The following is a 12139-nucleotide window of genomic DNA, read 5'->3' on the forward strand; positions in this document are numbered from 1 at the left end:
GTCAGCCAACCAAGACAGTGCCTCAGAGAACAAGGTGCAAGACTCTGTTCCGGGAGCATAAAATCTCAGAGTGTTCCCCGTTGGTTCCCAACATTTGTTATTTTATTCTGTAGTCTCCCCTGATTTTATCCCACATGAATGAAAATATCCAGTGCCAGCTGGAGAGTATTTTAAGATAACTTCAATTTTAGCTTGTTTAAAACATACATTTTGTGTTTTTCTTTCAAAGGTACAAAAGTATAGACTACAATGAACTGTTACTGAGCCAATATGCATGCATAAGTGGCCACCTGGATGCTTCCTCCCAGTCACTTCCTTCCCCTGTAGTCCAAAGATAATGACTATCGTGTTTGCTAACAGCAGAGGCCACTTCTGCCTGTTTTTGAACTTTGCATAAATAAAACTTACACAGATTTTAACCTGTTCAGTTCAATCTCATGCAAATGTTGACCAAAACAGTTATTCACTAATCAAAACTAGTGAAAGCCTATAAATAAAAAAGGTACAAATTATTGGCTTAAAAACTTGAGCTTAGTAGAGTGCCAGAATTCAAAGAATAGGTTGGTGTTTCTCTCTCTTTTTTTTTTTTTTTTTTTTTTTGGTACCAGGGATTGAACTGTGGACCTTGCGCTTGTGAGGCAGGCAGCAGAACCACTGAGCTAAATCCCTGGCCCAGTGTTTCTCTTTTTGATTATCTAAAAATTTCAACATTCAGCCCTTCTCCCTGTTTTTTGGGCTTTTATATGGCCAGGCTCCTGAAGGTGAATTCCAGTGGCCCAGAGATAACCATGGTGATGTAGACTGTGAGAAGCTGGTTGAGCAGCTGAAAGATTGTTCAAACCTACAAGACCAAGCAGATATTCTGTACATTCTTTATGTAATAAAGTAAGTGTCTTTGTTTGGGCTACAGTAACAACGTACCATAAACCAGTATTTATAAACAACAGAAATGCATTTCCCACAGTTCTGGGGGCTGGAAATCCAAGATCAAGGTGCCACCAGATCCTCTGTCTAGTGAAGGCCAGCTTTCGCATGGATGGCACTTTTTCACTGTGTCCCCACATGGCAAAAGGGATGTGCTGGCTTCCTAGGGTCTCTTTTATAAGGACATTAATCTAAATTATGAGGGCTCAGCCCCCATGATCTAATCACCTCCCAAAGGCTCTACCTCCTAATATTACCTTGGAGGTTATAATTTTAACATCAGAATATAGAAAGGGACAGACATTCAGTAAGTTTACAGCCTTTACTAGGCTGCTTTCTCGGTTCTCCTTAATCCATTCTTCTAAGTCTCTTGGCCTTCCAGCAGCCCCGGGTCATGATTATATTCACCCAAATTACCCAGGATAGCCATGAATCAGGCTTCTTTCCCCTTCTCTGCCTATTGATGCTGGCCCTCAAGGTGAGAAGCCCAGGTGAAGGAGACCATGATGGGACCTTCTCAGTGAGGCTTAGGGGCATTGGGAGTACACAAGTGCCTTAACATTTTGGGCCACATCTCTGCATTTTTCTCCCTCTTTACAGGGGTCCCAACTGGGACACTAATCTCTCTGGACAGCATGGTGTCACTGTTCACAATCTTCTCAGCGAGCTCTATGGGAAAGCTGGCCTGAATCAGGAGTGGGGTCTGATTCGCTATATCTCAGGCCTCCTCAGGAAGAAGGTGGAGGTCCTAGCCGAGGTGAGAGTAACTGTGCTTGCTGGGTTGTCTGTTTGTCCTCCCTAACCCCATGCCCTCTTCCTCTTCAGTTATAGAAGAAGCTAGAGGCAAGTACCTCTTATCTGTAGGGGAAAATGGAAGCCTAATTCAGCACTGGGACTGCCCCCCCCTTCTCCTGACCTCCTACTACTGTGGGAAGGCAAGCAAGAAAGGAAATTCAAGTTGATTAGTATCATTTTTCTTAGCTACAGAAAAAGGCCTACCAAGATAGCAAATGAAAATGCCCTGTGGCCTGCCACCCTCTGAAACACAGCTTTATTTCTGCACATCTATAGTACAATGATCATTAATATTTATAACCCTGAGGCCTTGCAAAATCCAGACCCACTTTCTCTGACAAAGTTCAGGGTTCTGGTAAGGTAGTAATTGTTATATGTGAATAATGAGAAAACTGGTAAATTAGGAATATGAAGTGGTTGGTCATTAACTTATACCATCACCATGTGAGGATTCATCCCTGCCTGGCTGAACATCAGGTGTTTGCTACAGTAGGTAGGTGTTATATGCTTATTGGTGGGCCCTGCAGAACCAGGCCTGGGGCCATGCTTGGGAGACACAAAGATCAGGGGACCCACCCTCGCCTGCGTTGCTGCCTGGGATGTAGGTATTAATTTTTCAAAGGGAAATGAGGATCATAAAGTTTGTGAAGGTAAATTTATGTTCTTACTGGCCGCAGCCACTCCCTGTTGGCTTTCCCTGTTCCCTCCCCTCCTTCTCTCACCAATCTTCGTCCCCAACACATAGGCCTGTACAGACCTGTTGTCCCACCAGAAGCAGCTCACGGTGGGCCTGCCACCTGAGCCCCGGGAGAAGACCATCTCTGCGTAAGTCTTTGGCCCCGGACCTTCAGATTATGGGAGAGTGATGGGAAAATATCAGTGTTCTGCACTGTTCAGGGGGAGAGGCTATTTAAAAACACTGTTACATAGGCACTTCTAGCACAGAAAACGAGGGATCTTCTACAGGGAGTGAGGAGGCTCTGCTCATGTTTGTGACCTGGCTCCTTCCTAGGCCTCTTCCTCCAGAGGAGCTCACAAAACTCATCTATGAGGCCAGCAGGCAGGACATCAGCATCGCTGTTCTTACACAGGTCAGGGCCTGGCATGGGAGGGGCTGGGCCACCACCTTCCTCAGAGGGGAAACAGGGCCTCTTGGCCACCCAGCAGGTGTCTAAAACCCTGTCCCTGTGTGTATCTGTATCAGGAGATTGTGGTTTACCTGGCCATGTATGTCAGGGCCCAGCCCAGCCTCTTTGTGGAGATGCTTAGACTCCGTATTGGACTGATCATTCAGGTGATGGCCACAGAGCTGGCACGGAGCTTGAACTGCTCAGGTGAGAAGCAAGAATTCTGGCAGCTCCTATTGCCCTGCAGGGCCTCTGGCCACAAGGCCTTGCTGTGGGGGGAATCCCTGCTCAGGTATTCCTGACCCAGCTTCCAATTCCTCAGTCGGGCTCAGGCCTCATGAGTTACCCTCATTTAGAGGCAGCTTCCATCAGGCCAAGCAACAGTCATGAAGCTCCTAAGTCAGGGCAAGGCACTATTATAAACCTTTTTCTGTTACAGCTGAGCTCCTTACTCATGTCCTTACTGTGAGATGTCATCACCCATTTAGTAGTAATACCTTCACTGGAGAAGTCCCACCAATTAAAATATAAACCTAAATTGCAAGGTATATCCCAACATCAGGGATAAGTACTGTGCGGAAAATTGTGTCTAGGAATTAAGCAAATACTGTACCAATTTAAACAACAGAATTTAGAGTCCCCCAAGGACTACTGGCTTTCAGCCCTGAAGGAACTCTGAGGTAACCCTGAGCAGGGAGATATGCTACACATCCTTTGTCACTCCCTCCTCCCAGGTCCACTGGACTCTGCCTTCACCGCCCCCCCCCCCCAGCCCTGTGTCTGGGACACTTAAAAGATGTTTATTTGTAGGTGAAGAAGCTTCTGAGAGTTTGATGAACCTCAGCCCTTTTGATATGAAGAATCTCCTGCACCATATTCTGAGTGGAAAAGAGTTTGGCGTGGAAAGAAGTGGTAAGTCAGAGCTCCAGTCACTCCCACAGGGAATGGCCCCCTTGCCATGCAGACCAGTAGCAGTACTGGTGATTTGGTACATCCTGTGTGATTGTACGGTTCCTCTTTTAACAGGATAGACAGAGGCCTAGACTCGAGGTTCCTGCTTTTAGGCCTTTAGGACACCTTTGCAAGTTTGCTGGGAGAGCATTTATTCCACAGGTTACAGTGACATATGGGCATGTCATCATGCCTCTGTGCCCTGTGTCTCTCATGACCATAAGCACCATAAGGTACTATCACTTATGTACAAATGTTGGGGAGGTGACCCTGAGTGTCATGATGAAAGGGCTGCCCTTTCAAATCATCCAAGTGGCCTGGCCTTTGGTTTGAATAAAAGCATTCTCACAGGCCTCATGTCACCCTCCCTAGGCAGGGACAAGACCCCTCTATGACCTTTCAAGGCCAATTTGTTTGCTTTCTCTCTGTATTACTCAGTTTTTATCTGTGCTAGAAGCCTGCTTAGAGTGCTGGGAATATAATCACCCAAGTCCTAGCATGATTCTTGTTCTCAAATGCACCCTAATCATAATTGAAGCAATTATCATTTCTCCTCATAAAAAAGCCAAATGATTTGCAGACACATTGGTGAATTTATTTCATCAAGCCAAAGAAATGCGCTGTGGGCTGTCATTTCTTTTATTTAATAAGAAAGACACTGGGTACTTTGTATTTTTCCTGAGTGTGTGCCAGCCACAGACAAAGACTGAAGCAGGCAATCAGATGCATCTTGGTGGCTTTTCTCCTTTCCTGAGGGAAGAGTGCTCAAGACCATTGTCCAAAGGTAATTTCCAGTTCTTTCTCAGGCACAGGCCTTGAAATGTAAATGTACAAGATAAATATTTAATGTGTTCTGCTCGTCATATTAGTGTACATGGTTTGATACAGATAATTGTCATTAGGTGTAATGCTGTAAATACCAAACTAGGAACTGAGTAATGTCATTTGAAAGCCATAGATAGGTCTAATTGCAAGTAAAGACAGAAGACATGCTGTCTTTTAAAAACATGTGACATCATTTCTTAATTGTCCTTTGCAGTTGTTCACTTTTGATAAACTAGGGAGCTCAAATAGGTTTAGAATTCTGACTAAATCCTGAGATATCTGAGATAACCATTTCCAGCAAACACTCCCCAAACAGGCACTCCTGGAACTTCCAAGACCCCTACTGGCTTCCATTTTCTACTTCCCTGGTACCCTTTTTCTCTCTCCCTCTCTCCCTCTCTCTCTCTCTCTCTCCCTCTCTCCCTCTCTCTCTCCCTGTCTCTCTCTCTCTCGTGCAGACTGCTGTGCCTCCACTCCCTTCTACTCCCCTGGCTTCTGTGGGGTTGGATAGGGAGTGACCTTCAAGCTAGGCCAGCAGAAGGGAACAGTGTGCTGCTGGCCCAGGAGTGGGAGGTGAGAGGAGTGGCCAGCCCCCAATCAGTAGGGCTTTGGGTGGCATCAGAATTGTTTGGGCTTTATCCTGAAGACAGATCCAGGCCTGGGAGGGTGCCAAGTGGGCAATGACACTCTCACACATGCCTTTCTAGAATAATCCCTCGTGAGCATAGCCTAGAGGCTGGGCTCATGGGGTATGGGCAGGGGATAGGTGTTGAGTCCTGAAGCTGGACTGACAGGTTGGAAGCAAATGAGGGATGGCCTGGTGCAGTGGGGAGAGCCTTTTTGCCCCGCCCCAGGCTGCAGCAGCACCATGTCCCCGGCTCTCTCCGCACTCCCAGCAGGTTCTATCCCCCTCTGCTACCTGCTTTACCCTGAAGGCCTGGAGTGGGCTCTCTGCCCTGTCCATGAAGCAATAAATTCTGCTCCTGCGCTCTGTCATCCCTTGGTGCCACACATTCACACCTGCACTTAGTGCCCAGCTAGAGCTTGGCATGGGCCCCATCACATGGCCCATGGCCTTAGGTGCCCCAGGTGCCAGCCCCTTAGTGAGCACCCAGCACTTTTGTCATTTCTCCAGGGGTAGTTGGCATTTTGAGGATTGGGATGTTGGAGGAGAAGCCTAGCAAGGTTGGTGTGGGTCCTACACATTGGTTATAATGAACCCTCTAGAAGAATACAAATAGGACTGGGTATGTGACTGAGCACTCATCCATTCATGAAATCAAATGTCATGTCATCACTAAACATGATCTGATAGAATATTTAACACCATGGGAAGACATTCACAATATATTAAGTGCAAAAAGACAGGCCACATAGCTATACGTATGTACGTACTATATATGTACAATCTATATCTCAATATGTTTCTATATAAATATATATATGATAAGTGGTTTATAAGGTAAAGCCACATACAGAGCCAAAAAACTGGCAGGCTAATGACTAAAATGTTGACAGATGTTAGTTCTGGCTTCCTTAGTTAGATGGTCTCAGTTTTCAACAAGGAAGGCATGCTTTTGGAAAAGAAATTATTTTTAAAAACACATTCAGGCCGGGGATTTAGCTTAGTGGTTCTGCCGCCTGCCTTGCAAGCACAAGGACCCAAGTTCGATCCCTGGTACCAAAAAAAAACAAAAACAAGAACAAAACACATTCAATCAGTAAAGGGTTTTCTACCACTCTGTTTTGTGCGTACTGCTTAAGCAATATTCACACTTTCACACCGTCCTTTGAGACTCCTGGTGAGCTTGTTGCAGGAAGCCAGCACTGGCCAGGGGCAGCAAGGCCCCTTCTGATGCAGTTTCTGATCAAGTTGGGAAGCCAGGCACAGACCCACAGAAACACATCACATTTCCTCCCTCAGATGGGTACTGTATAGTCCCTAAAAACCCTGTGCATGTCTCCTGTCTAGTGCGCCCTATCCATTCCTCCACATCCAGCCCTGCCATCTCCATCCACGAAGTGGGACATACTGGAATCACCAAAACCGACAGGAGTGGTATCACCAGACTGAGGAGTGAGATGAAACAGGTAAGGATACTTTGGTGGTGGCAGCATCAGAAGGTGGGGAGAGAAGTAATTCTCCTGCCTGGGCTCACCTCAGAAAGCCATCAAAACTCAGTACAGGAGGCTTTGGCCTGCTCTTTGTTGATATGAGGTCCCTTCTGCCCTGTGGTCTAAGTCCAACCCTATACCCAGATAGGTACTCCACAGCCAATCACATGATCCACACCCGCCTGTCCCTAAAATCAACATGTTACTTGTACATTCTACAATACAACCTTGTCCGTGTTTGCTTCTGTGCCATTTAAAAAGTGGAACTATGCATAAACAGATGTTTCTCCATCAAATGTGTCTTTCAAATGAAATAGTGAAAAAGATCTGGAAATGGCCTGAAATGATCGTGATACCTGTATTCCCTACCTTCTACAGGTATCTTTCCTTTGTTCACTTTTAATTTACAATAAAAATCCTTTTGAACTGGTCCCACAACACTGCAGCTCAACATCTTTTCAGTCCTGATGTGCCAGGCACTATGCTAGGACTTGACCATGATTTGTGGTTGGGAAACAAATTTCCTTCTGACCGTTACCTGCAGTGAAAAATGTGCTCAGATTTCCTCCTCCATTTCAAATGCTGGTCATGATCCACTAGCTGAGTCTGTGTCTGTGAGGCACAGTCACCCCTGAGGTATAACCAGCAGGGCTCTGGGTTATCAGGGGGTGACAGAAGTAGTGGGGTGTTCTTGACTTACAGCTGGGTTTTATTTCCTGAATTTTTTTACTTTCAGATGACTAGGCGATTTAGTGCTGATGAACAGGTGAAACATCTTTGCTTTGTTTTGTCCTTTACTATATGTGCTTCATGTTCTTGCTGGCTTCAGTGTGGAAAGTAAAGCTATAAATCCAGAGTGTGAGTGCGAATGCATGGAGGAATGGTTCTGCCCATCACAGTAGCTCAAGCAGGCAACCTCTAGGAACAGAAAGACAGTAGGACTCTACAGCAGGAGAAATAACCTTGCCCTGTACCTTTTATTTTTAAAAAATCCATTTATCAAACTCTTGGGCTTTGTTAGGGTGCTTGGTAAAGGAGACAATCAGGGCTCTGCCTCTGAGTTTCTGTTCAGAAAGAGAGAACCAAATAGGTAGAAATGTGGGCAGTGATTAGATCGGTAAGAATAGGGCTATTCTTGGCCTGGGGGAATTTAACCCTGGAAGGAAGAAACTAAAGATACTGTCCTTTTATACCATCCTGTGACATACTTCTTCCTCCTCCTAGAAAACTGGATTCACTTATTTATTTTTAAGAGACAGGGTCTTTATGTTGCCCAGGCTCGCCCCAGACTCCTGGCTCAAGCAATTTTGCTTTAGACTTTTGAGTAGCTGGAACTATAGGCGTGTGCTACCGTGCCTGGCTTTGGAATCACATTTCTAATAACCTGATGTCTCTGACCCGAAAAACATAGAAGAAATGCCATGTAAATGTAGTTTGCATATGTTGTCCAAGGGTAAAACATACACCATTCCTCATTCTAATTTATGCTTCCTCCAAGAACCGATTTTCCAAATGTCTTCTTTTACCAGCCACTCGGTGGCACCGTCCCTCTGGTTACCCACATCCCAGCTGTCTGAGTGTGGGTGAATATGGATGGTTACTTCTGCCTCCATTTAATGTTGTCCTTGCATGTTACAGAGACACCTTTCTTCATTGCTGGGTTTGACTTCAACTAGCTAATTTGTTTTGTATTTGAGCACTTATGTGGAAATATATTATCCTCTGTTCAAAATGTAATAGGTGCCATGACATTTTACATTTCTGCTCATTTTTGCAAGAACAACACGCATACAGATATACCCATGCAATTTAAGGGTACAGTCTGGATTTGTAGACAATGAAATATTTGTGTGGCTGAAAGTCAGCAGCCTGATCACATTTGTGCACTTAACAAATATCTATGGGCTTGGATACCTGTTAGGTGCCAGAGCTTAGTCATGGTTATGGGTATTTTGTTGATCTCAGATTTTCACAACTCACAGAAAACATTAGCATTTCATGGCCAAGTTTGGAAAATGTGTCCTAGCTTGATTAGGCACCCTGCACATGCAAAGAGAACCTTGTAGCATTTACTATTTTAACAAGATGCTATAGTGCTCCTCCGTGACCTGGCTGTGCTGCTGAGGGAGACTTTAGCCCACCCTCTCCGCGCCTTCCTTCTGGGACACTTGTCATGCTCTATGTGCCTGCTTGCTGCTGGCATCTCTTGCAGGAAGAAATGTCACTGGTGTCACTACACATGACTGAGTTGATTCTTTTTGTTTTGTAGCTCTTTTCTGTGGGCCAGGCCGCATCCAGCAGTGTGCATTCCTCCAAGTCTGCGGTAAACCTGCGTCAGCATCACCTCCCTCCCTGCCTCCCCCTCCATGTTTGTACCGTCTGAATCCTCTTGTGGCCTGGCTCATCCTCCCACCTCATCACTGAATTCTGGTTTGACTTTTGTGTGTGTGGTTCTGGGAATGGAACCCAGGGCATTGCTCATGCTAGCTAGGCAAGCCCTGCAGCGCTACTCTCCCAGCCCTCATCTCTGACTTCTAAGATTCGAATGAGGTTTAAAGATTTGCAGCTGATGCTAACAGGCTCCTCCAACTGTAATTCTGAGGAGATTCTACAAAGGCTTTCTTTTCTGTCTGGAGCTCTGTTCTCTGCTTATGCTCCTTGGTGCAGTAGATGAGGAGTGTTTTCCTCACCAATTCCCAGGAGTTTCTGGAACCTGTGGGGCATTTTGACCAGCACTTCACACCCACCGTGCTCCAGCTTGGTGAGACCCCAACACAAGTAAAGGCTTGGGAAATGTTCTAATCACTGAGGCAAGTCTGAGTCTGCCTCCCAAAGCCCAAAGGGGAAAATCTGCTGAGTCATTGATGAGTGCTGGCTTTAATTACTTTTGTTTGTAGCTAATTGTCGCCTTATTTAAATGACAGTATTTAGCCCAACAATAATCCAGCCTGCCTTTTCAACATAAGATCTGTTGAAATCAAAATGAGTGCATGGAGAAGAATCTCACCTATTGAACTGCTAGGATACTTAATATTTGAACTTCATTTCTAAACCTTCAAATTCGATGTTGCGCATTGAATAGCAAAGGTGCCAAATAGTCCAGAATTAGAGGCATGTGTAAGGATGCAGGTTATCCCTGCCCCAGACAGACTGCAGGCCAAGGGCCTAGAATCCATCAGGGGAGGACAGCAGGCTGTGAGCTCTGCTCCAGCAAGGGGATGTGGGATGCACAGCAGGAGAGCCCCATTTCTAGTTCTGGTCCTAGGCCCCTCTGGGAGCTTCTCCAAGCCATCTCTAGGTCACCCTCAAGAGGCCAGGAGTCCAGCCTCAGGAGAGAAGGCAGGAAGTGACACCTTCCTCCCGAGTCAGCAGAGCCTGTCCCTGCTCAGAGCTTCCATGGCCCCACCTTAGGATGAGGCCCAGGGCAAGAGAAGAAACACACAAAGCAGGGTTGACAAGAATGAGTGGCAATACCAAGATCTCCAAGGTCCCCGCCACTGAGTGAGGATTCTGAGCCTTGATTTTTTTTGTTTTGCCTTGGGTCCTTCCTCCCTGTATTAAGTGTGGCATTCACACTATGGGGAGGTGCCTGTCCCTTTCTGTGGCACTGAAGTGGGTACTTTGGCATCTGTCCCCACTGGGGTGTGGGCCCGAGAGGCTCACCTGCTCCAAGGACCGGTCTCTCAAAGCTCCCCTGAGGCCCCACTTCCCTCACTGTGAACAGGCTTCACGTTCCCAGCCAGCGTCCTCTGTGGGAGCAGCCCTCAACACGGGCCAGGCACACTCTCGGGTGCTCCTGTGTCTTCACTCAGAGCATGCCCACAGATAGCTCCCTGAGAGAGACTACTGTGCCCCCTCCATGCACATGTGATGTACAGTTGATGCTGCATAGGGCCCCCACAGCTGGTGTAGAACTGGGGTTGGCCTCACAGTGGCCTGACCGCAGAGTCCATACCTGTCCCTGCTGGCCTCTGCCCCAGGAATTTGGGGTCCTCTGGGTGCTGTACTGTGTCTTGGGAGCTGGGAGGGGCTAAGTAACCAAGCCAGAGAGCACCGTTAAGCAGAGGACAAGGTGGAATCAAGGAACCATGTTCCTCCACGGGTGAGTGGCATCCAGTGATTTTGACAAGTTCCCTGAGCTGGCCTTCATGCTGGTGAGCTTTCCCCTCCGATGCCCACTGGGTGTGCCTTGGACCTTCTGAAAGCTACATGCTGAAGGCCATGTACTGTCTTGCAGAGGTCCAGCACCCCATCGTCACCTACAGGCACGTCCTCGTCAGACTCAGGAGGATACCACATGAGCTGGGGGGAGCGACAAGGCCAGTGGTTGCGCAGGAGAAGGCTGGACGGAGCCATCAACCGGGTCCCCGTGGGCTTCTACCAGAAGGTGTGGAAGATCCTCCAGAAGGTAATCTGGCAGTAGGCCACACTTGGTACACAATGCAGTGGCACTACCAAGTATCAAACAGCCAATGACTATGGAACAAGCACACAAATATCCCGACCTTCAGTAGCTCACAGCCTAGCATGGGGCTTCTCCACTTCGGCAGTACTTCTCCACTGTGGCACTGCTGCCAGTTGGGCCAAGGCTTCTGTGCTGTGGTGGCTGTCCCACACACTGTGGGATGTTTAGCAGTGTCCCTGACCTCTGCTAGTTGCCAGTAGCATCTCCTGCCCAGGCACAGTGCCAAAAGTGACTCCAGACATTGCCAAGTGTTATCTACAAGGCTAAGAGACTCTGGTTGAGAGCCAACTGTCTAGAACCACAGGAAGAAAGACAAAATGGCTGCCCATTTTGACATTTTAGGAATGTAGAAAAGTCAGTAGGTCAGACAAGAACTGGAGGTGGCAGGAAAACCCTTGGATGAAAATGCTGTAACTTAGTCAACTGGAAGCAGCCTTTGCAGGCCTCTGCCCTGGAATAATGGTTCAGGAGAGGTCTGGATGGGGCTAGCACCCCACTTGCTCCATATTCAGTCAGACAGGGAGTTGGAGTAGTTTACCACGGGATAGAGCCCCTGCTGTCTGCTGAGCACTGGCTTAGGTCCTGAGGGCACACAAAAAGGAGAGCTTGCAGTCTGGCCCCAGGCCCCACGTGCCCTGAAGTTAGACCCTCCCTTCCGCCCTGAGCTGCCTGTGCATCCTTGCCTGGAGGACAGAGACCCCACTGCCCCCTCCCCCTTAGCCAGAAGCCCACTGCTCCTGTGGGGGTCACCTTGAGAAACAGCCACACCCTGCATCTGAGTGCCTGAGAGCCTGCTGTGAAGGAAGGAGCAGTGTAGGAAAACGGCCCCTTTGTTCTCTGCAGCCCACCATCCACGGCCTCCCACATCAGCCCAGGGCATTTGTGCAGCTTCTCGGTTTCACCAGAGCTTGTCCTGCCTCTCCCACAGAGGGACAGT

General features: G+C 47.5%; 1 protein-coding gene and 1 long non-coding RNA gene across 6 annotated transcripts in view; one reads left to right on the plus strand and one right to left on the minus strand.

Annotated features, from left to right (window-relative positions):
- Positions 1-12139, plus strand: part of Phka2 (phosphorylase kinase regulatory subunit alpha 2) — a 67251-nt gene that overhangs the window by 51687 nt on the left and 3425 nt on the right. For 2 of the 4 annotated variants that reach the window (XM_004866151.4, XM_087193668.1), the window contains exons 21-30: positions 752-885; positions 1525-1681; positions 2465-2544; positions 2732-2810; positions 2924-3053; positions 3657-3758; positions 6595-6713; positions 7474-7503; positions 9007-9060; positions 10975-11145. In XM_004866151.4, the coding sequence (XP_004866208.2) occupies positions 752-885; positions 1525-1681; positions 2465-2544; positions 2732-2810; positions 2924-3053; positions 3657-3758; positions 6595-6713; positions 7474-7503; positions 9007-9060; positions 10975-11145 (1056 nt within the window). Of the gene's footprint in view, positions 1-751; positions 886-1524; positions 1682-2464; positions 2545-2731; positions 2811-2923; positions 3054-3656; positions 3759-4480; positions 4582-6594; positions 6714-7473; positions 7504-9006; positions 9061-10974; positions 11146-12139 lie in introns of those variants that run through there. The other 2 variants (XM_087193671.1, XM_087193670.1) reach the window with 2 other exon arrangements.
- The window catches only part of LOC110345966 (uncharacterized), a 67280-nt gene that overhangs the window by 18476 nt on the left and 36665 nt on the right, over positions 1-12139 (minus strand). The window contains exon 3 of one of the 2 annotated variants that reach the window (XR_002389678.2): positions 2872-4611. The exons of the other annotated variant lie outside the window; for it this stretch is intronic. This is a non-coding gene — a long non-coding RNA (uncharacterized LOC110345966). Of the gene's footprint in view, positions 1-2871; positions 4612-12139 lie in introns of those variants that run through there. 2 annotated transcript variants of the gene reach the window in all.

The sequence above is a fragment of the Heterocephalus glaber genome, unplaced genomic scaffold (assembly GCF_053883595.1).
Source record: "Heterocephalus glaber isolate CG9 unplaced genomic scaffold, H.glaber_assembly_v1.0 deba00001594, whole genome shotgun sequence".
Classification (NCBI taxonomy): domain Eukaryota; kingdom Metazoa; phylum Chordata; class Mammalia; order Rodentia; family Bathyergidae; genus Heterocephalus; species Heterocephalus glaber.